We start from the raw sequence: 23,757 nt of genomic DNA on the forward strand, positions 1-23,757 counted from the left end.
AAATTAATACAGCTTTGTTGCTCTATCTTGTAGCTAGCTTTGATTCAGAGTAGTTTGTCTGTGACAGGAAGCCATTAAACATTTTATTCATTTTAAAAAAATCTAAGCTCAGTGCAAAACAAATTAGACACTGATCAATGCTTGTGGAAGTAGCTTTTAAGCATCTTCCTGGGCATTTTCCTTGTTGCTCTCTTATTTAGGAAAAGTGAAAAACATGAAAAATATAAAAAATTATTTTATTCACTGACATCAAATTTGCTAGCAGTCCTCTGGACTTCCTAACACTGCATTAGCAGTCCACTCAGCTTCCTAGCATACTGTATTAGAAGTCATCTACGCCTCCTAACACTTATGCTAATTCTTCATGGCATGATTCAGAGGCACATTCTCTAGTAACTTAATGTTTCCTTCAGTCATCCTACAATTCAAATTAAGATTTAAATGATGTTTCTGGAGGCTCAAATCAGTTTGCTTATTTACTCCTCTCATAAAACCTTTTCTTGTATATTTAAAGTTTGATCATAAACAACATAAGTAATTAATTTTGAATAATCCATTGTCATCTAATGTGTGTAATTAAAGTAATTTATAAAAAAAAAAAATCTACATACTGTATACGTGTAGTTTGTGTGTCTTTTTTGCTGAGGATGACATTTCAATACTTAGTACAAGTTCCATCCTGCATGATGGAATATGACAGGAAGACATGGCTAGCTACAATCATACAGAATAGGATAGCAGCACACTGTTGATGTATCCAATTTTCCTTATAAACAAACAAAAGCAAACACCATTAATCATCAATTGCATGTCAATTTCCCTACCTTTTTAATCTTCTTTGATTTGGCAAATATACTTTAAACCAGATACAGGTAAAAACATAAGCAATGTAGCGTATATGAAGGAATTCACAGAAAGAGATTAGCCAGACTAGGTGTGGAGGTGAGGAGTGCAGTCCCCTTTTCTCTTGGGACATTTCAAATGTGATGTCTGTGCACTTTTGGAACAGTAGTTAAGAAATAAGTTACGGAAAGTTTCCTTCTTTAACCCTTAAACTGTCCAAACATAGATCTACGTTCATGTGCGTAGCACTCTGAACATAGATCTACGTTATTTTACATTTGAAAGCATGTAAAATAAAACAGATCTACGTTCGGAATGCTACGCATGTGAACGTAGATCTACATCTGGACAGTTTAAGGGTTAAGTTATACTGTCTTACTGGGAAATGGCCAATAAGTTAAAAACAAAAGTTAAAAGCAGATAGTGCTATTGACTCTTTCACTGAAATTTTAAGTTATTCAACTATACAATCAACCTAATTTATCAGCAAACAGTTTTATCTTTTGTTGGCACCTGCACCCCTCTCCACCATTTTATGTTCTCACTTTCGCTTCTTTTGAATCCCTCTCAGGGTGTACTTACCAGTATCTAAAAGTAAAAGATGCTTGTGTCACTTCTGTGTTTCCAGTTGGTGATTAAAATATCCATAAATCACAAGTATCAGGAGACCTGTGATTTCTTTATACAGATACCTGTAAACAGTATTTTCAACATCCATCTCATATTTAACAAAATAGAACCATGACTTTTTTAAACTTGTGAATCCAGTACGATAAATGAATACGCATTCAGTCTGTTTAATATCATAGATCAAGAAAATAATATCTAAAGAAGTTTCTCACAGATTTATTGTTACTGCTGTTGCAAAAACTGTTGTTCAGACTCATGGCTAGAAGAAGGTGGAGCAGTCAGTAATGATGGAGTGATGGGAAGTTCCTGTGGTGTGGGTGGTGGTGCCTGGGGAGTGCTGGCAGTGGGGACCTGTGAGGTCGAGGGATCCTGAGGATAATCTATAATCTTTCGTCTACTCTGCATCACATGCTGTTGCTGCTTGTAATATACCTTAAAGAGACCTTTGACCACCAAAAATGATGCTCCTCCCTGAAAAAAAAAAGACATGTTTAAGTTGAAGCAATATATTTAGTATCAATATCCAAAAAGTTGTTTCCACTTATATACAAAATTTTATTTTTCTCATCTCAATGAAAATCATTTACTGCATCTCAAAAGGCAGAAAATACTTTACTACATCTAAAAAAAAAAAAGAAAAGGTAGAGCATCTTTTACATCTCAAAAACAAGGGAATAGTTTCCAGAAACCCCTTAAAATTTGTGGCTTCTAAACTTGTGAATTTCAACACAATGAGCTTTTTTTCTCTCTCATGAACAGTTTCTCAAACTCATGTTTTTCCTCATAGAGGACTCAAGGAGGAGACAGAGGAAAGAAGATTATTATTACAGCATATTCAAAACCATGTGCTAAACCTGTATAGATCATACAACACCCAGCAGGAGGAGAGGAGAAGGAATAAACTCAGAATGAGTTCACACACAACTTCAGAAAAAAGTTAGTTGGGTTTTAACTTTTTTTTTTTTTTTTAACAAGTCGGCCATCTCCCACCGAGGCAGGGTGACCCAAAAAGAAAGAAAATACTTTTATCATCATTCAACACTTTCACCTCACTCACACATAATCACTGCTTTTCCAGAGGCGCTCAGAATACAACAGTTTAAAAGCATATACGTATAAAGATACACAACATATCCTTCCAAACTGCCAATATCCCAAACCCCTCCTTTAAAGTGCAGGCATTGTACTTCCCATTTCCAGAACTCAAGTCTGGCTATATAAAATAACTGGTTTCCCTGAAATCCCTTCATTAAATACTACCCTGCTCACACTCCAACAGCTCGTCAGGTCCCAAATACCATTTGTCTCCATTCACTCCTATCTAACATGCTCACGCACGCTTGCTGGAAGTTCAAGCCCCCTCCCCCACAAAACCTCCTTAACCCCCTCTCTCCAACCTTTTCGAGGACGACCTCTATCCCAGCTTCCTTCCCCTATAGATTTATATGCTTTCCATATCATTCTACTTTGATCCATTCTCTCTAAATGACCAAACCACTTCAACAATCCCTCTTCAGCCCTATGACTAATACTTTTATTAACTCCACACCTTCTCCTAATTTCCACACTCCGAATTTTCTGCATAATATTTACACCACACAGGACATCTCCACTGCCTCCAACCGTCTCCTCACTGCTGCATTTACAACCAAAGCTTCACACCCATATAAGAGTGTTGGTACCACTATACTTTCATACATTCCCTTCTTTGCCTCCATAGATAACAGTCTTTGTCTCCACATATACCTCAATGCACCACTCACCTTTTTTTCTTCATCAATTCTATGATTAACCTCATCCTTCATAAATCCATCCACTGACACGTCAACTCCCAAATATCTGAAAACATTCACTTCTTCCATATTCCTCCTCTCCAATATGATATCCAATTTTTCTTTATCTAAATCATTTGATACCCTCATCACCTTACTCTTTTCTATGTTCACTTTCAACTTTCTACCTTTACACACACTCCCAAACTCATCCACTAACCTTTGCAATTTTTCTTTAGAATCTCCCATAAGCACAGTATCATCAGCAAAAAGTAACATGTCAATTCCCATTTTGTATTTGATTTCCCATAATTTAATCCCACCCCTCTCCCGAACACCCTAGCATTTACTTCTTTTACAACCCCATCTATAAATATATTAAACAACCATGGTGACATTACACATCCCTGTCTAAGACCTACTTTTACCGGGAAGTAATCTCCCTCTCTTCTACACACCCTAACCTGAGCCTCACTATCCTCATAAAAACTCTTTACAGCATTTAGTAACTTACCACCTATTCCATATACACCTACCATCCGACTTACGACCTGCTCGACTTATGACCACTCGACTTACGACCGTGTTTTTTATGCCAAATTTCTGGGAAATAAACAACTGTTGTTGTGTGTTGTACATAGTGTTTATCCTAAACCTTACAGTATAAAATACAGTACTAACAGCATAAAAAGTAAAGTAAAACATGAAATACCAAAAAAAAACAATAAAATAAAGTCATTACAAAAATGTTTTGTTGATATTCAGTTGTAAAGTTCGACTTACGACCATTTCGATTTACGACCGGTTTCTCGGAACCGAACTCGGTCGTAAGTCGAATGGTAGGTGTACTTCCAACATCTGCCACATTGCTCTCCTATTCACTCTATCATAGGCCTTTTCTAAATCCATAAATGCAATAAAAACTTCCCTACCTTTATCTAAATACTGTTCATATATATTCTTCAACGTAAACACCTACATAAACCCCTACCCACTCTAAAACCTCCTTGCTCATCTGCAATCCTACATTCTGTCTTACCTCTAATTCTTTCAATAATAACCTTACCATACACTTTTCCTGGTATACTCAGGAAACTAATTCCTCTATAATTTTTACAATCTCTTTTGTCCCCCTTCCCAGCTATTAATCTTGTTCCTGTATCTCAGAGAAAAATCTGATAGTATTTACATGTGGATACCTACAAGCAAAGTTCTGGTAAGATTATCATGAGCAGATGGGAAGAAGAGTCTTCCCACAATTGTGGCAAGGGTTGGCAGTGAGAGAGCACCACAGAGCACCCTCGTTGCATTAACTGGATCACTTATTACCGCTGTTGTACTCACTCCTGCTGGCTCTTCATATCTATGAAGAAGGATAAGAAATGCTTATTAGAGGTATTCTAGTTTAGGAATGGGTAATGATGCTGTAGTTTTGAGTACATTATCTGCACCAATTGCAAATGTATTAATATGTACAGTACAGTAATTAAATGTTGGCAGATTAAGAAATGGCATGCTGTATTTTCTTAAAAACTTGAGGTAAGAATATAAATGTTCATGAAACAAACTAGTATAAAACCCCAGTTTAATGAACCCAAATGCAATAGAATTCAGATAAAACGAACAAAAATATAGGGCCAGACAAAAGCTCAACAAATGTGCTGAACTGGAGTGCCTGGTAGTGTTATCAAAGCAGTGGACTTAGTCTGCTGCACTGTACGTTTATCAGGTACAGGCTAGAGTAGCCGCATCAGTTTCTGTTGTTCCCATGAGAGAAGAGCCAATGGCCTTGCCTACCTCAGTTTGTCTTAGTCTGTATGCACACTCACACCTACTACTGTCAGCTGGTCTCCAATTTTTACTGGATTTACAACTATTAGTGATATATGACAAACAATGCTATTAAGACAGCCTTGAAAGAAATAAAGATGAAAAGAAGCATGTGAATCTGAGTGTAAAGCAGAAACTTTAACTAATAAGGAAAGTAAAGTATGGCATGTTGATGACACTTGTTTTGATGAGTATGTTAAAGAAGCATCCGATATCTAAAGAAGCAAGTACAAACCTAAAGCATATGTTATTAATTTCAGTGAAGCAGCTAGCCAAATAAAAACAATTTATCAATTGGTCTAAAAAGCCTATGAAAATGGCCCAAGACACAAAGGAATTAGTTTAAGTTCATTTACCTACCAGAGAAGTTAAGAAAAAAGACTGTACTTTAAAGTATTTAACTTTTATTTTCAAGTAATTTACTGTATTACAGTTTATTCTTACTATGACTGGTAATGTTGTGGATGTAACTGACTAAGTCCACTGCATGAGGTATTTGTCCATACCCAGTAATGTTATCAATGCAGAGGACCTGATCCACTTCACCAGGTACTTCAAAAAAAAAAAAAAAAAAAGCTTTTTAATTAAGTAAATGCCCCCCTTTCCCCCTATTAGTTCAGTACACTGAAGTTTCACTCTAATGAGCTGGAATTTATGTTATTCTTAATGACTTGAATTCTTCCTGTCAAATCACATCACAGTAATGGATACAACATGCAGCATAGCACTTTCTCAAATCGAGGAAATAAAATTCTTCCAGAGAGTTCAGCTAATAGACATAAAGCATACAATATACTGCACATTTAATTCTGATTAGAACATTTTCATGAAATCTGGTTAGAAAACCTTCACATGCATAACAGCTATCAGTGATCTTCTTTGTAACTCACCTGAATGCAGGGAGAAGGTATTTTAAGAAGGGAAGTCTTTGAACTGAGGCCCTAATAAGTCCAAGTACTTTATCTTCCCAACGAACCATTTTGCCTAAGATAAGGAAAATAGGAATTGTAGGCAGTCCCACCAGGAGAACCAGTGGATCAGCTTGTTCCATCAGTGCCATACCTTCCTGGTACCCAACAACCTGATGGTGTAAAATTAAACTTTAAAACATTTTTAAAGAAATAAAACAAATTAGTTTCTGTGGGTGAACAGGATAATCCGAGATACAGCAAAATACATTGTGATGTAAATGGTTAGATTAAACACAGACTCAAGAAAGGAACTGATTACCTCAAACTCCTCATCTTTCTCCACTCTTCTCTGTAGTATTAGATTGAAGAAGAAACTTGCTGGCAAAATGTATATTCAATAAAGAGTCCCAAAAGTTGCACAAGTGTCTCATTCTTCAGTAAATATATTGCATCATAAGTCAGTTTCAGTGTTAAATTAGTGCAAATGTAAACATTATACAACATATGTTAATCAGCTTGCTCCTTAAATAATGCAAACCAGTATAATGAGAATATGAGTGTACACAAAGTCAGTTAATAAGGTATCCATCAAGGGACTCCTTTAAGTGGTTGCCAGTATTATTTTTTCCATCCTCCAACTTTTCATTGTACTCCTAACAAGAGAAGACTTCATCCAATTTTCTTTAAATTTTACATGCTGGTGTATGGCTACAAGACCAAGAATCTAGGAACAATTGGCATGTGCATGTGCTATATGACCAAAGTTATTGAACCCACTCCCAGCATCCTGGAATAGTTCCAGTTACTTCCAAAACCTCTGCAGTTTAACTTCAAATGGTCATAAATGTTGCTTCCTAATTCAACAACGGCAGCAATTAAATTCAAGTGTTTAGGTACACATCTGCCAAGTTTAGGTGAAAAATAGTGTAAAGTTTTCATTCCCACTAAATCAAGTTAAATATATTCAAGTCTGCCTCTTCTATATTTCTTCAATATTTAATGTCTGATGCATTTTAGTTTGTATGCAGGCAAACCTGTCAATGCACCATTTTTTTTATATATAAAACTTGGAATTGTTGCAATCCATATGTTAGCCAAAGAATGCCTCTTCTGACCAACATCAAATTGTCAGCCATGGGATTTTTCCAGAAAACAAGGTTTGCATTGTTGATGGGCCACATAAATCCCAATTTGCCATTTTACAAAATAGTGATACTGGTTTTCATTCAATAACTAGTGTGTGCCTCATCTTATCAGCTTCAAAATATTATCTCTATTGCAATCCATAAAATCCAAATCTAAAATGAAATGATTTTCTTAGAGGATTGTTGGGAGAAAAAATAAAAAACAATGAAAACTCACCATTTTATATCATTTTCAATTTTCACGAGTTGATGAGTGTTAGCAAGTCCTTAAATACTGAACATAATACTAAAGCCATCCCATTGTAAGCTGTGTAACTTACTCCAATACCTCAGTTTATAACTTCAAAACACCTTAAAAAATTGGCTTAAAATTTTCACCCCTTGTTAACTATTACTAGGTTAAGGTTCGTGGAGTAACTGACGTGCAGGTGTCCTCTGCTCGATTTTATATAGACTATTCCTGAAATTTCTTTCCACGAGGATGGACCAGGTTACACTCGACCCAAAATTACGTAAAAAAAAATCACATTCCATTCTGGGAAAATGTCAACAGAAGACGATATAAAATAAGGTATATACACCTACCATCCGACTTACGACCGAGTTTGGTTCCGAGAAACCGGTCATAAGTCGAAATGGTCATAAGTCGAACTTTACTACTGAATATCAACAAAACATTTTTGCAATGACTTTATTTTGTTTTATTTTGGTATTTCATGTTTTACTTTACTTTTTATGTTGTTAGTACTGTATTTTATACTGTAAGGGTTTAGGATAAACACTGTGTACAACACAAATAGTTGTTTATTTCCCAGAAATTTGGCATAAAAAACACGGTCGTAAGTCGAGTGGTCGTAAGTCGAGCAGGTCATAAGTCGGATGATAGGTGTATTACTAACTTCATCAAAATTCTTAACCAAAAATCATAATGGTAATTCAGTGTGAAGACTGGCTAGATTTTTATCTAAAATTTTCTGAAACTTGCAATTATGAAGACTGATTATTTAAAATTTTCTGACACTTATAATTAAGTCTTAAAAATGGATTAATACTTACTCCATTATGATGTGGTAAAATATATTTAGAATAATAAAATTTTGAAACATGAGTATGTGTAAATGTACCTGCATGACAGTGATGGCACCATATGTTACAGCAGTCCAGTAGATTGACCCAACAACAACACCAGCAGCCACAAATGGACAGACTTTGTATATAAAAGCATCCACTCTATCCAAAAACAACATTAACTGACCTGAAAAGAAAATACAGAAAAATACAGCACAATCATACATAAATGCAATCTTGCAAAAATGTTCTTTTATTTTTAAACTAAACAGGCTGTTTCCCACCAAGATTGAGTGACTCCCAAGAAGAAGGCACATTTACCATCACTCATTCAACCCTCAGATGCAGTGGTGCTTAATTTCTGCTGAAATGTTTTGTCTGAAGAAGACAAAGATGGGTGGATGAGTGAGAGGTCTCTCCAATACAAGTACAGTAGAACCCCGGTTTTCACACGCCCCAGTTACTGGACGATTCAGTTTTAGAACCATTTTTTGTGCGAAATTTTGCTCCAGATATTGGACCTTGATCCAGAAATCACATATATCAGATGCGTCCACCTGCCGGGACGCCACTTCAGTCTGGCTCTGTCACTGGTTGCGTGAGCATTCATCCGAAACACTTCGCAATTTCTGTGCTTGTTTATTGATTGTGACTGCAAAATAAGCCACCATGGGCCCAAAGAAAGTTCCTAGTGCCAGTGGCAAAGGACTGAGAGAGAGAGAGAGAGGAGAATGTGTTTTTTTCAGTGATTCTACGATATGTACGATACTAAAGCAGCAGGAGTCGATAAAAGCTATAGCGCCAGCCAGCGATAAAGTGTAGTGATAGAAAAATGACGACACGAAACTTGACTCCTCCATTGTTGTTTGAGGTATATAGGGCCACTGAGAACACCGCCGCCACCACCACCACTACTATACGGCTTATGCTCTCAGTGGCCCTTATAAACCCAACACCACCACCACCACTCCACATACATAATGACATTTTATTCATTCTAGAATGTATATCAGGTTTCTATGTTATTAATATTGTTTATTATGTCATATTAGATCAATTGTGATAGGTAAATAAGCCAGAGTTGATACGAGTGTCATACTGAAGAATTATTTTGTCCTGCCTCCAAACAAACTCTCTGCCTCAGCCACCAGTGGCCACATACATATTGACATATTTTATTCATTCTAGAGTGTATATCAGGTTTCTATGTTATTACTATTGTTTATTATGTCATATTAGATCAATTGTGATAGATAAATAAGCCGTAGAGTTGATATGAGTGTCATATTCTTTATTTATTCATGTGCCTACTACATACATAGAACAATACACGCAGACATAAACCCTCCACTCAAACTTCTCCTCACCAACCTTAACAGGACACACGAACATAACACAAGACACAGATCTCTTTTTGATGTACCCCATATCCATATCACACTGTAAAAACTCTATGAACATAGAGGGCCCCAAAATCTGGAATTCATTACCAAAACTTACTTAAGTAACCAGGCCTGAAAACCAATTTAAGACTCTTCTAAAAAACCACTTACTCACCCAGGACTAAATAATCAACACTCAATATTTAATATTACCAATAAATCTCACAATTACTTAAATCTTAAAATTTCAAGACAACATACAGTAAATTGATCATCATGTTTGTTATACATTGTAATGCAACAAATTTGTACAACTATAATGTTTCAATATTGAAATGTTCAAATTTCATTGTTTCAAATACTGAATTGTATGTACTTCATATTGTAAATTGTTTATGGTAATTTTTACCACTGAACCTTTCATTACTTGTTTATTTTAAGTTAATTTTAAGCCTGCCCATAATGCTTTGCATACAAGGGGCTTTTGGCATGTACAACCAACTACTATAATTCCTTGTACAACTATGTATCATGTCCAAATAAACTATATGAATGAATATGAATACTGAAGAAGCATTTTGTCCGGCCTCCAAACAAACTCTCCGCCTCCGCCACCACTAGCCACATACGTAATGACATATTTTATTCATTCTAGAGTGTATATCAGGTTTCTATGTTATTTATATTATTTATGTCATATTAGATCAATTGTGATAGATAAATAAGCCGTAGAGTTGATATTAGTATCATATTCTTTAACCCCTTCAGGGTCCAAGGCCCAAATCTGAAGTGGTGCCCCAGTGTCCAAGAATATTAAAAAAAAAAAAATTTGTTATTTTTTCTTATGAAATGGTAGAGAATCTTTTTGTGAAGGTAATAAAACAAAAAGTACGAAATTTGATGGAAAATTGACGAAATTATGCTCTCGCGAATTTTGATGTGTCAGCGATATTTATGAATCGGCGATTTTGCCGACTTTGACTCCCATTTTAGGCCAATTACATTATTCCAGTCAACCAAATTCTTAGCTATTTCACTAGTATTACTTCTATTCTATCGATTGAGCACAAGAAATTGCCAAGTCAACTGTTTCAACTACAAAATAAAGTGATCGGAAATTGTTAATTTGGCCAATTTAACACAAAGTTCAAAATATTCCAATTTCAAAATAGGGTCCAGAATAAACAATGTAGGCATTCCTGGAACTAAACTAACATTTCCTCTGTTCATTAGCTACGTTTTGAGGCTTTACAAACAAATTCCATTTTTATTTTTTATTCACATAATGAATTTTTATTCACACCAAAAAACAGAAGATTTACTGTTATGCAATACTGTAATAATTGTATAAATATCATCACCATATTTGTGAATGTATATTAGACCCACCAGCTGGCATGTATTAGATGTGGGAGGTCGTTTGTTTACTCTTGAATACCGGCAAAAATTTAACATTTCCGCTACTTTGAGCTCAGTTTCAAGCCATTTCCAGTGCTAAAACCAATCAAAATCATCTCTATTTCTGTAATATGTCTTCCATTCTTTCAAATGAGACCAAGAAATCGCAAATACAACTATAAAAAACATACGAAAAAACACTGCAAAGTCGCTGTTTTAATTGAAAAATCATGATTTCAGTTTTTTTTCTCTCATTATACACAGTGTGCCGCAGGATCTGTTTTATGTGGTGCACACATACCACATAGATGTATTCTCTCATATCTAGGCCCAAATGTACCACTCACAGTTTATCAGAGTGAGCTGAGCTCATGACGTAGATCTACGGTTTGGACCCTGAACGTAAAGCCGTAGATCTACGGGACGGACCCTGAAAGGGTTAAAAATTGAATTTTTTGTGAATATTTTTGGGTGTCTGGAAAGGATAAATTGTATTTACATTATTTCTTATGGGAAATATTGATTCAGTTTTCACACGTTTCAATTTTTGAACGACCTTCTGGAACGGATTAAGTTCAAAAACCAGGGTTCCACTGTACATACATACATACTACAATTTCTAGCTACATAGTTTTGCATATTTTTTGCTGCATAAACTCCTAAAAATTATAATAAAATTATTCACATCAGGCCTTGGAATAATAACCTCCTTTTCCTTAAGAATTCATGCAATAAATTTTCATATTAAGCATAGTAGAGAAGTATCAGTTCGAAGGGTCAAATTAACTGATGTCCATGCACTTCTGGCAAGGCAGCTATTGAATGAATGATGATGAATGTGTCCTTCTTTGGGTCACCCTAAGTTGGAAAAAAATGGCTGTGACAAAATATAACAGCAGTGTAGTACTAAGAACACATGGTTCACTGACTCATGCTTTATTCGAGTTTACTGTATTACAGCACGCATACAGCAGAGCCCTTGTATCTGCAGATTTAATTTCCGCAGTTTCAGTTATCCATGGTTTACTGTTGCCCAAAAATATGCTTTAATTATGCTTAATAATGGCACCAAAGCACAAAAGTATTGATGATTGCAATTTTCAAAGCCTATAAGAAGCCACTTCCCATCAGTGAAAAAGTGCTAATTCTTCACTTACTGTGCATAATTTATCAATTAAACTTTATCATAGGTATGTATGTAAACAAAAAATGACATATGTAGGGTTCAGTACTGCCCATGGTTTCAGGTATCTATGATAGGTCTTGGAATGTATCCCCCACACATACAGGGGGACTACTGTATATTAATAAATTTTAAATGCACAGCCTACAATTGTAGCAGCTGCTTCTTATGACAGAAAATGTTATGTGCATATAATCTACATAAATTAGATAAAGAAAGAAATTTAAAATTACTTTTATTGAAAGTTAACCCACATTTACCTTTTCTGAGTGATTTAAGGTACAAATATGGCATTACATTTTTACAGTTTTTATACCAGTATACTGTCTACAAATAATACTTATTTCTAGGTACTGTTAAATATGTAATGCACTACAAACAAACAGCTGCCAATTATAACAGAATTTAAAACATGTTAGTCAAGATTAACCTGAGTTCTGGGGGTGAGAACTAAAATGCTTGCATTTCTAGGAGTACGTCGCAATGTTACAATTGCATGCCCATGCACTTCTAGCTATCTTTCTTTCAACACATCGGCCATATTCCACTGAGGCGGGGTGGCCCAAAAGGAAAAACGAATGTTTCTCCTTTTACATTTAGTAATATATACAAGAGAAGGGGCTACTAGCCCCTTGCTCCTGACGTTTTAGTCACCTCTTATGACACGCATAGCTTATGGAGGAAGAATTCTATTCCACTTCCCCTTGGATAGAGGAAATAAACAGGAACATGAACTAGTACGAAAAATAGAAGAAAACCCAGAGGGGTGTGTATATATATGCTTGTACATGTATGTGTAGTGTGACCTAAGTGTAAGTAGAAGTAGCAAGATGTACCTGAAGCCTTGCATGTTCACGAGACAGAAAAATGGACACCAGCAATCCTACCATCATGTAAAACAATTACAGGCGTTTGCTTTACACTCACTTGGCAGGATGGTAGTACGTACCTCCCTGGGTGGTTGCTGTTTACCAACCTACTACCTATAACTTCTAGCAATACATGCACCAAATGAGTGATGGAGAAAGTTGTTTCTTTCTTTAGGTTACTCTTGCCATAATGGGAAATGATGAATGTAGAAAAAAAAAATGCCTTTTAGGGCACCAGAGTAAACTTACCCATATTAGGGAAGGCAATGAAATATTCAACCCCACACTGTGGACAGTTGACCTTAACCGTAGAGTTGCCTTTCTGCTTTTCATCCACCCACCGTTGCAGGCATGACTGGTGAACCTATGGGAATTATTTAGAATCTGTAATGTTCATTAAAAACTGAAATATTGTATACATTTAAATAGTACCCATGACAAAAAGAAGATAATTTAGGAATGACCATATTCAAATGAATCCCTTTATGTTTAACATTTGCTAGGCCTATCTGTTATATTAATTTAATGATGGTATACAACACTGACAAATTGATGATTAAGACAAATATACAACACCTGGGTATCAAGTCAAACAGCAACTCATTTGAGCACCTACAGGACTTAAAATGTGAAATAATTTATCAAATGAAAGAAAAAATTGCAACATAATAATTGAAATTAAAGCTAAAACAAGATCTTGCTTAAAAAGTCCAATTATGTAATTCTATCTAAAGCTCTTTAATTACTCAAATTTTTAATTTATTAACTATATTTAGCCTTTATCACATCACTATTATTATTATTCCACAGCACCATGACTTGCACCCTGCCCATCCAAATAGTATTTTAACTCTTCAAGGATCCAAACTCCATATCTGAAACTTGTTCTCAGTGTCAAAAAAATTCCCCCATAAAAATTTCACACACACAAAAAACAGGCAAATTTAAAAATAAAGTCCATAATAAACAATGTAGACATTCCTGGCACTAAAACATTTCCTCAATTCATTAGTCATGTCCCCAGCCATCTATATTACACTTGCTTCCTATTTTGAATTCTTATTCACACAAAATAAAATTAGAAGATTTACTCTATTTCTAGAATAATATATAACCAAGGAAGATTGTTCATGGTTTACAGCATCCCAATAATTGAATTAGACTTAATAAAAACTGGAATATTGACAAAAATAAAATATTTCCACTACTTCAAGCTCAATTTCAAGCTACTTCGTCCAGTATCCAATCAAAATCATCTTTATTTTAGTAATATGTCTTCCATTCTATCAAATGATACCAAGAAACTGAGAATAAAACCATAAAAAAGATCAGAAAATACACCACAAAGGCGCTATTTTAAATCATACACACGGTCACAGTCTTGTTTTCCCATCATGCACTGCGTGGGGCAGGATTTTATATAATGCACACTCAGTGCACAGATCCATTCTCTCACATCTAGGTCAAAAATCTACTGCTCACAACTTATCTGAGTGAGCTGAGCTCATCATGTAATATTACTTGACTAAAAGATAACACGAAATAGCGAAATTGAATTAACAAAACCAGATGAACCCCAATTCCTACCTACTGAAACAGCAAACAGACTCAATGATTTCTTCTCCACTATAGGAAAAAACCTTGCCAATAAAATCCCAAGCTCAGATACCCCACCCAATGACTACCTCACTGGCAACTACCCGAACACACTGTTCCTAGCTCTGACTAACCCAAATGAAGTCTCCCTTATTATCAACAAACTAAATAACAAGAATGGAGATTTAAATACCTCACCACCCATTATATACAAAAAAGTGTCACAGGTGCTATCACCAATCATTGCAACACTCTTTAACAAATCCATTGAATCCTCTACCTTTCCTACAGTTCTCAAAATAGCAAGGGTCACCCCGATCCATAAAGGAGGAGACCACACAGACTTGAATAACTACAGGCCAATATCCAACTTACACCCTCTCTCTAAAATCTTTGAAAAATTAATCCATAAGCGTATCTATTCCTACCTCATCTCCCACAACATACTCAACCCCTGCCAATTTGGGTTCAGGCCTAATAAAAATACTAATGCTGCTATTATCCACATGCTAGAACATATTTATACAGCAATAGAGAAAAAAAGTCCCACTGGGGATCTTCATTGACTTACGTAAAGCTTTCGATACAGTTGACCACGACTTGCTCCACGTAAAATTGTCGCACTATGGTATAAGAGGGCACTCCCTCAACTACCTAAAGTCATACCTTAGCAACAGAAGCCAATATGCGTACACAAATGGGGCAAACTCTTCCGCACAGCCAATTACAGTTGGTGTCCCACAGGAAAGTGTCCTAGGCCCTCTTCTCTTTCTCATATACATAAATGACCTACCAAATGCATCGCAACTACTCAAACCCACACTATTTGCAGATGACACTACATACGTCTACTCTCACCTGAGCCCAGTCATGCTAGCCAATATTGTAAATACCGAATTACAGAAAATACCAACCTGGATCAGGACCAACAAACTTACTCTAAACATTGACAAAACCTACTACATTCAGTTTGGTAACAGAGCTGCAGATGTCTCTTAATGATAAACGGATCACCTATCACAAAACTCACAGAGGGAAAATTCTTAGGAATCCACCTTGATAATAGACTCAAATTTCAAACACATATACAACAAATTTCCAAAAAAATTTCCAAGACCGTAGGCATACTATCGAAGATACGGTACTATGTTCCGCAATCAGCCCTCCTGGCCCTATATCACTCACTTATTTACCCCTATCTCACCTATGGAATTTGTGCATGGGGCTCAACAACAATAAACCATCTCAGACCACTAATCACCCAACAAAAGGCTGCAGTCAGAATGATAATAAATTCCCACTACAGACAGCACACTCCACCAATATTCAAAACTCTAACCCTACTTACAATACAAAACATCCATACTTATTACTGCACCTACTACATACATACATAGAACACTTAACTCTGACATAAACCTTCCCCTCAAACATCTCCTTACCAACCTCAACAGAACACATGACCATAACACAAGACACAGATCACTCTTTGATGTTCCTCGTGTCCATCGCACGCTATGCAAAAACTCAATGCACATAAAAGGCCCTAAAATTTGGAATTCATTACCTGTGAATATAAAAGAAACAATGTCTGTTTATAAATTCAAGTCTCTTCTCAAAAATCACTTACTCACCCACAACTAAATAAATACTGAATAATTGTATCTCATAAATTGTATCTCATATATGTATCTCATTATTGTATCTCATAAATGTCAACCTGTGACCCAATCAAACTTTGTTACTATTTAACTTCATTACCTAACAGAATACTCCATTCTACTGATTACACAGCAACACAGTAAATGACCATATGACCTGTCTTTGTAATACTCATTTGTACTAAATTGTTATCTGTTTTACAATAATTTTTATACCACTGAATATATCATTGCTTAGTTAATCTTAAGTTAATTTTAAGCCTGCCCATAATGCTCTGCATACAAGGGGCTTTGGCATGCTGCACTTTAAAAATTGTATTCCTTACTTCTCTGTATCATGTTCAAATTAAATAAATAATAAATAAATAAATAAATAAATACTGTTTGTACAGCAATGCAAGCAACCATACGACCTGTTTTTGTAATACTCATTTGTGCTTGTTATCTGTTTACAATAATGTTTTACTACTGAATACTTCATTGCTTAGTTAATCTTAAGTTAATTTTAAGCCTGCCCGTAATGCTATGCATACAAGTGGCTTTGGCATGCTGCATTTAACTGTAATCTTTTGTACTTCTCTGTATCATGTTCAAATTAATTAATTAATAAATAAATAAATAAATAAATAAATAAATAAATAAACAACTGAGCTCAAAGCCATGATACTACAGCACAGACCCTGAAAGGGTTAATGTATGCATAGTTTAATATTTTAACCAACAATTCTTTGTTCTTGTGAGTTGTGACCAGATCATACCAGTCAATTCCTTGTATATACTAACTAAACTCACAAGTCTGAAACCCCATAACCATGTATATTATATTAACAGTACAGTAGTTTAATCTTAGTTAAACTCTGCCCAAAATGCTGTGCATATTATGGGCTTCTCCCAAACTCTGTATGACCTGTAATCCTTTCACAAGAATAAAAATTATTAAATTATATTATTATTACATAGGGTGGTGTTCTTAAATGGGGTACTCCAAGACTTCTGATGGGACAACAGGGTAACATCAAGCTTTCCACTACAAATACAATAGCCTGCAAAGCCTCCAATACAGTAAAATTTCAATTTAATGTTACCAATTTAACAAATTTAACAGACAGGACTGGTGGCTGCACAACATCCAGAAACAATGGACAGCCTGTTAAATCCAGAATTATCTGTTATTATTATGATCATGGAAAAACAGTCATCATTCAGATTTGAAGGACAAATTGGCTTTAAGGTATGCCCCATTCCCCTTATCAGCCAGTTAAATCAAGGTACCATAATACAGTGGACCCCCGGTTTACGATCAGCTCCCAATGCGACCAATTATGTAAGTGTATTTACGTAAGTGCATTTGTACGTGTATGTTTGGGGGTCTGAAATAGACTAATCTAATTCACAATATTCCTTATGGGAACAAATTTGTTCAGTAATGGTACCTGAACATACTTCTGGAATGAAATAATATCGTAAACCGGGGGTCCACTGTATTTCATTCTACCAAGGCAGGAGTTAATGAGAAGAGCTTATCAAATAGCAGGCTGTAAAAACAATAAGGTTATCTATCATGCATCAAGGAAAACAGTATATACACATATATACAAAATCTTGATGCTTCAGTACTTACAGTACGTGTAATGTACATGAATTGTAACAGATGATTAAAGTAATAGCATGTAATAACTCACCAGCCAATGTACAAAGTTAAAGAACTTTTAACAATATCTCACCCATTTTGTAGTTCCCCTACATTTGCATGGTTTGACCCAGGGAGCTGTTTCATCATCGTCATCACTCGCATAACATACCCAACAGTAGCGTTTGCTGCAGAAAATATTAGGAATTTAATCCAACTGGTTAATACCACACTGACAAATTAATTTCTATTTAAACTTTTTAATTATATTTATTATCCTGAAACTATTCATACCTAGTAGTGTTTAGAGAAATTGGCTTTCATGTTTCAGTAATACAAAGTTTTCAAGAAGTTGCACTTCAGAAGAAAGAAAAAGTGTCACTTATAATCATCTCGGTGGTAATTTGGATTTCAAAATGCTTTATTTATCTTTAAATTGTACAATAATTGTTTAAGCACATTATTATGAGCTTATATTATTATTACATTAGTGAGGCAATTAGGTTCAAGTCAAGAAATAAAGATTACTTTACCTTGTGTATATTGTTCTATTGTACAGTACATACATGTACATGGAAAAAGCCACAGTTATGCAATGCATCTCAAGCATACTTCAGATTAAACTTACAATAAATTAGTTGTAAAAAAAAAAAAAAAAGTGGCACATTACATATATGTACATAAGAATTTAATGAATTTATAAGGAGTTAGTAGAAAGAAGCACAGTGATTATCATAAATACTGTAATAACTTGTGTGTGTAAAAAAAAGTTTTGGTGACAAAAAATTTAATTGCAATAATAGTATAAATAATAACTCTTGTAATAAGTTTAAATGTTTACATCATCAGAAATCACATTAAGGTAAGGAGGTGCTTTTAAACAATAACTTTGCAGTCATCGGCAGATAGAAAAACCTTTGGAATTTTCTGGTAAAGTTCAAAATTTTAGGGCCTTTTGTGTGCATTGAGTTTTTACTCAGGTAAAGTCTAACATGGGGGATGTCAAAAAGGTATTTGTTTCTTGTATTATGCCTATGAGTTCTGTTGAAGCTCTCCAGAAAGTTTCAGAGCAGGGTTCTGCATTTGCATTGATTGTCCTGTATGTATATATAGTAGTATGCACAGCAGCATGAGTGAATCTTTTTGTATGGCAAGTTTAAACTGTTAAAGTGGGGGTGTGTGTTGTCTGGCACTTGCTCGAGTGATCATTCACACAGAATCTTATTTGCCGAGTTACTATCGACTTCAGGTGATTTGCTGTAATAGATCCCCCATGCACTAATACCATAGGTGAGGTAAGGATAGATTAGATAGTACAGAGTAAGTACGTAATGTTGCTCGAGGCACATAGTAATGTATCTTAGAAAGGACGTCCACTGTTTTGGTGACTACGGATATGTGCTGAATGCGAGGGTTGAATATTAAATTTCTGTCAAGGTATGGACCTAAGAATTTTCCACTCATCTTGTCTTATAATAACTGAATCATTCATCATTTTACTGAATTAAGCATTTTTAGCTCAGCTTCCAAAGGTTCATATAGAAGGTCCTTACTAGCTCACCATTAACAGTATTTTGAGAGAAACAGGGTGTGAATAAGAGATGACAAAAGTTGTGTCATCTGCAAACAGAACATATTTAAGTTCCTGAGATGCATTAGGAAGATCACTGATGTAGATGAGGAATAGCAGAGAGCCACAGACACTGCCCTGAGGCACCCTTATAGTGATAGGTCAAACTGACAAGGTTGTGTAATTGATGGGAGACATATTGGTGTCTGTTGTTAAGTACAAAAGAGGATGACCTCTGATACCACAACAGTCTACTTTATCAAAAGCATTCTTAAGCTCAATAAAGAGACCCATAGGCTATCTGTTATTTTCAGGGGATGATATAAATTAAGTTGCACATTTTTTTCTACTGCATCATTTATATTTTTCCTGACCTAAAGCCAAACTGACAGGGGGTTCATTACAAAGAGTAAATTTGTTTATGAATTAGTTTGTCAAAGATTTTAGATAACAATGGTAAGTTAGAAATTGGCATGCAGTTGTTAAAATTCGGTGAATCTCTACCTTTATGCATTGATGTAACCCTTGCTATTTTAAAAATGGTAGGGAAGGTTTTGGTTTCTAATAATTTGTTAAACAATGTTACAATGGAAGGTAATATTACACAAGCTGTAAGTAAGCTGCTTTCTTATATATGTTAGTTAGCTGTCTTGCCTAGGTTTTTCAGAAAATTTAGTGTCAAAGTAACCTAGTAAGAATAGTTAGGAATATCATGTGCTTTCAGAAATTTCTAGCAGGGTAATCACTAGATGGGACATTAAAATTTGGGATTTTGTTGGCTAGGCATTACCCCATAGTTGAGAAGAAATCATTTGGTTTATTACTTATTTCAATAGGCTAGACTGGAGGTTCATTTGGTTTAGTACAAGCAATTTCTCTGGTTTCAATTAATTTTTGAGAGCCTAAGATTTACAATTATTTTCCAGGTCATTTTCAAATCCCCCCCCTTTCTTTTTTTTATTATCGCACTGGCCGATTCCCACCAAGGCAGGGTGGCCCGAAAAAGAAAAACTTTCACCATCATTCACTCCATCACTGTCTTGCCAGAAGGGTGCTTTACACTACAGTTTTTAAACTGCAACATTAACACCCCTCCTTCAGAGTGCAGGCACTGTACTTCCCATCTCCAGGACTCAAGTCCGGCCTGCCGGTTTCCCTGAACCCCTTCATAAATGTTACTTTGCTCACACTCCAACAGCACGTCAAGTATTAAAAACCATTTGTCTCCATTCACTCCTATCAAACACGCTCATGCATGCCTGCTGGAAGTCCAAGCCCCTCGCACACAAAACCTCTTTTACCCCCTCCCTCCAACCTTTCCTAGGCCGACCCCTACCCCGCCTTCCTTCCACTACAGACTGATACACTCTTGAAGTCACTCTGTTTCGCTCCATTCTCTCTACATGTCCGAACCACCTCAACAACCCTTCCTCAGCCCTCTGGACAAGTTTTGGTAATCCCGTACCTCCTCCTAACTTCCAAACTATGAATTCTCTGCATTATATTCACACTACACATTGCCCTCAGACATGACATCTCCACTGCCTCCAGCCTTCTCCTCGCTGCAACATGCATCACCCATGCTTCACACCCATGTAAGAGCGTTGGTAAAACTATACTCTCATACATTCCCCTCTTTGCCTCCAAGGACAAAGTTCTTTATCTCCACAGACTCCTAAGTGCACCACTCACCCTTTTCCCCTCATCAATTCTATGATTCACCTCATCTTTCATAGACCCATCCGCTGACACGTCCACTCCCAAATATCTGAATACATTCACCTCCTCCATACTCTCTCCCTCCAATCTGATATCCAATCTTTCATCACCTAATCTTTTTGTTATCCTCATAACCTTACTCTTTCCTGTATTCACTTTTAATTTTCTTCTTTTGCACACCCTACCAAATTCATCCACCAATCTCTGCAACTTCTCTTCAGAATCTCCCAAGAGCACAGTGTCATCAGCAAAGAGCAACTGTGACAACTCCCACTTTATGTGTGATTCTTTATCTTTTAATTCCACGCCTCTTGCCAAGACCCTCACATTTACTTCTCTTACAACCCCATCTATAAATATATTAAACAACCACAGTGACATCACACATCCTTGTCTAAGGCCTACTTTTACTGAGAAATAATTTCCCTCTTTCCTACATACTCTAACTTGAGCCTCACTATCCTCGTAAAAACTCTTCACTGCTTTCAGTAACCTTTCACTTCATTAAACTTGCTAGCATAGTACAGTTGTTTAGACTCCTTTATAAGTTTGGCGAGTATTGATGTGTAATATTTTTACTGTTCTTGGGATATTAGTCCTAATCTGTATTGTTTCTGATAGTTATGTTTTCTGTCAATGGATTTGAGTATGCTGTTTGTTGGCTATGGTCTATTTAATCTCTTTGCTGTCTGCTGGTTTTTAAAGGACATTACCAATTGTAGAGTCTTTTTTTTTTTTTGGGGGGGGGGGAGAAAAACACTGGCACATATATTAAGGTCACGATTGTCAGTAAACTCTCTCTACCAATCAAGGTCTCCGACTGCTGTAATGAAGTTATTAACTGATGTCTCATTATTAAGTCGGAATGAGATTTTACTACATGTATTTTGGAGTGGCAGTTTACTTATGTTGATTATGAGGAAAGTGGGGTAGTGATCAGTAATATAGTCTTTGATTATTCTGCTTTGAAAAGAACCATTATATTGACCCAGATATGGTCTAGTGATGATGCAAGTCTAAGAAATTCTTGTGGGCTTAATTACAGACAGAGCAAGTAATTATATTTGTTGTTAATTTTCTATTTGGATAAGCCTATTGATGAAATCTCCAGCAATTATTATGTTATGTTCATTTATTATAAATAATTAGGGTAGTTTCAACTGTTTGGAACTTTGGATCAAGAGCCCTTCACTAGCATCAAAGCCCGGTGGCCTGGTGGCTAAAGCTCCCACTTCACACACGGAGGGCCCAGGTTCGATTCCCGGCGGGTGGAAACATTTTGACGCATTTTCTTACACCTGTTGTCTTGTTCACCTAGCAGCAAATAGGTACCTGGGTATTAGTCGACTGGTGTGGGTCGCATCCTGGGGGACAAGATTAAGGACCCCAATGGAAATAAGTTAGACAGTCCTTGATGACGCACTGACTTTCTTGGGTTATCCTGGGTGGCTAACCCTCCAGGGTTAAAAATCCGAAGAAAATCTTATGTTAGCACTCTTGAAGGGTATGGGTATAAAGAGGTAATACATTACAGTTTAATGTATAACCCAACTGAAATAATAATAATTAACATTAAAGAACTTTCCTACCAGTCAACTAAGAATATTTGTTAAAATATGCTGATGGTCTCCATAACAAACTTGATCAGTATAATTTATGTACACTGTAAAGTATCAACCATTATCATTATTATATCTAGGAGAAAGTGTTAAATCCGTAGGGGTTACATAGTGCATGGGGTATGAGAGGTAATAGAGTGTGATGATAGGATGGGGAGAGAGAAAGTTCGAGTCCTTGGATCAAGAGCCTCTCACCAGTATCAAGGCACCTCCCTTGATAGGGACACTGTATATTAATATTATAACTATATTAATACTGGAGAAGAGAGAAAAAAGCACTAAGGTTACTACAGCTCGTGAATAACGGAAATAATCATGTTTAATCCAAGGAGTGAGATAGTGGGTACATTTGCTTGGATCAAGAGCCCCAGACCACCATCAAGGTCCACCTGACCATAAAGGTTATCAAGAACATAGTGGCCCCGTCAACCTTGACCACTACACCAGTTATCAACATTATTATGTGACTCAAACATCTGCTTACTTCTCCTCGTCATTACTGCTGTTAACTTGCGTCTGCTGGGATTCATCTGCCATCTCTGGGGTTTGTGTGGGCTCGAGGCTTCATTTATGAGTCACAAATAAGCCTCGAACATCAAGCATCCACCACTTGGGGTTTATTTTGACTAACAGATAACAAACCTATCAATTAAAACACCTTGATTATTCATCCTCCTTATACTTCATTACTAACAACCTTATTTGCCCTTGTTTTATATAGTTACAAAATATATGACCTTATATAATACAAATAATGTACTTCCATAAACTTTAAAAAGTTATAGGTTCGTATCCTTCTTCCTCTTCACAATTTCCAACATATGAAACAAAAATCTCAAAATAAAATATATACAAACTCCTGCAACACTCATCTAATATCTTACAATAATCAACAATAAATTAGGACTTCGTTCATATATCTTAAACTAGC

At 35.9% G+C, this 23,757-nt stretch overlaps 1 protein-coding gene across 1 annotated transcript; it reads right to left on the reverse strand.

Moving 5' to 3' along the window:
• Positions 1 to 220: 220 nt before the first annotated feature.
• Positions 221 to 23,472, reverse strand: LOC128697435 (E3 ubiquitin-protein ligase MARCHF5). Its single transcript, XM_053789098.2, has 7 exons — positions 23,311 to 23,472; positions 18,013 to 18,106; positions 13,281 to 13,395; positions 8,256 to 8,386; positions 5,966 to 6,156; positions 4,449 to 4,608; positions 221 to 1,944 (listed from the first exon to the last, which is right to left on the reverse strand). Exons 1-7 carry the CDS (start codon positions 23,361 to 23,363, stop codon positions 1,696 to 1,698), a joined length of 993 nt encoding a protein of 330 aa, XP_053645073.1. The 5' UTR covers positions 23,364 to 23,472; the 3' UTR covers positions 221 to 1,695.
• Positions 23,473 to 23,757: the final 285 nt, after the last annotated feature.

Source organism: Cherax quadricarinatus, chromosome 44 (genome assembly GCF_038502225.1).
Source record: "Cherax quadricarinatus isolate ZL_2023a chromosome 44, ASM3850222v1, whole genome shotgun sequence".
NCBI classification, from domain to species: domain Eukaryota; kingdom Metazoa; phylum Arthropoda; class Malacostraca; order Decapoda; family Parastacidae; genus Cherax; species Cherax quadricarinatus.

Excerpts from the sequence above, each read along its gene's own strand:
- LOC128697435 (XM_053789098.2), bottom strand. The coding sequence starts at position 23,363 with ATGGCAGATGAATCCCAGCAGACGCAAGTTAACAGCAGTAATGACGAG. Across the intron at positions 6,157-8,255 it reads GTGCCATCACTGTCATGCAG|GTTGTTGGGTACCAGGAAGG; the intron begins GTACATTTACAC and ends TTACACCATCAG. Across the intron at positions 4,609-5,965 it reads TACCTTCTCCCTGCATTCAG|ATATGAAGAGCCAGCAGGAG; the intron begins GTGAGTTACAAA and ends CCTTCTTCATAG.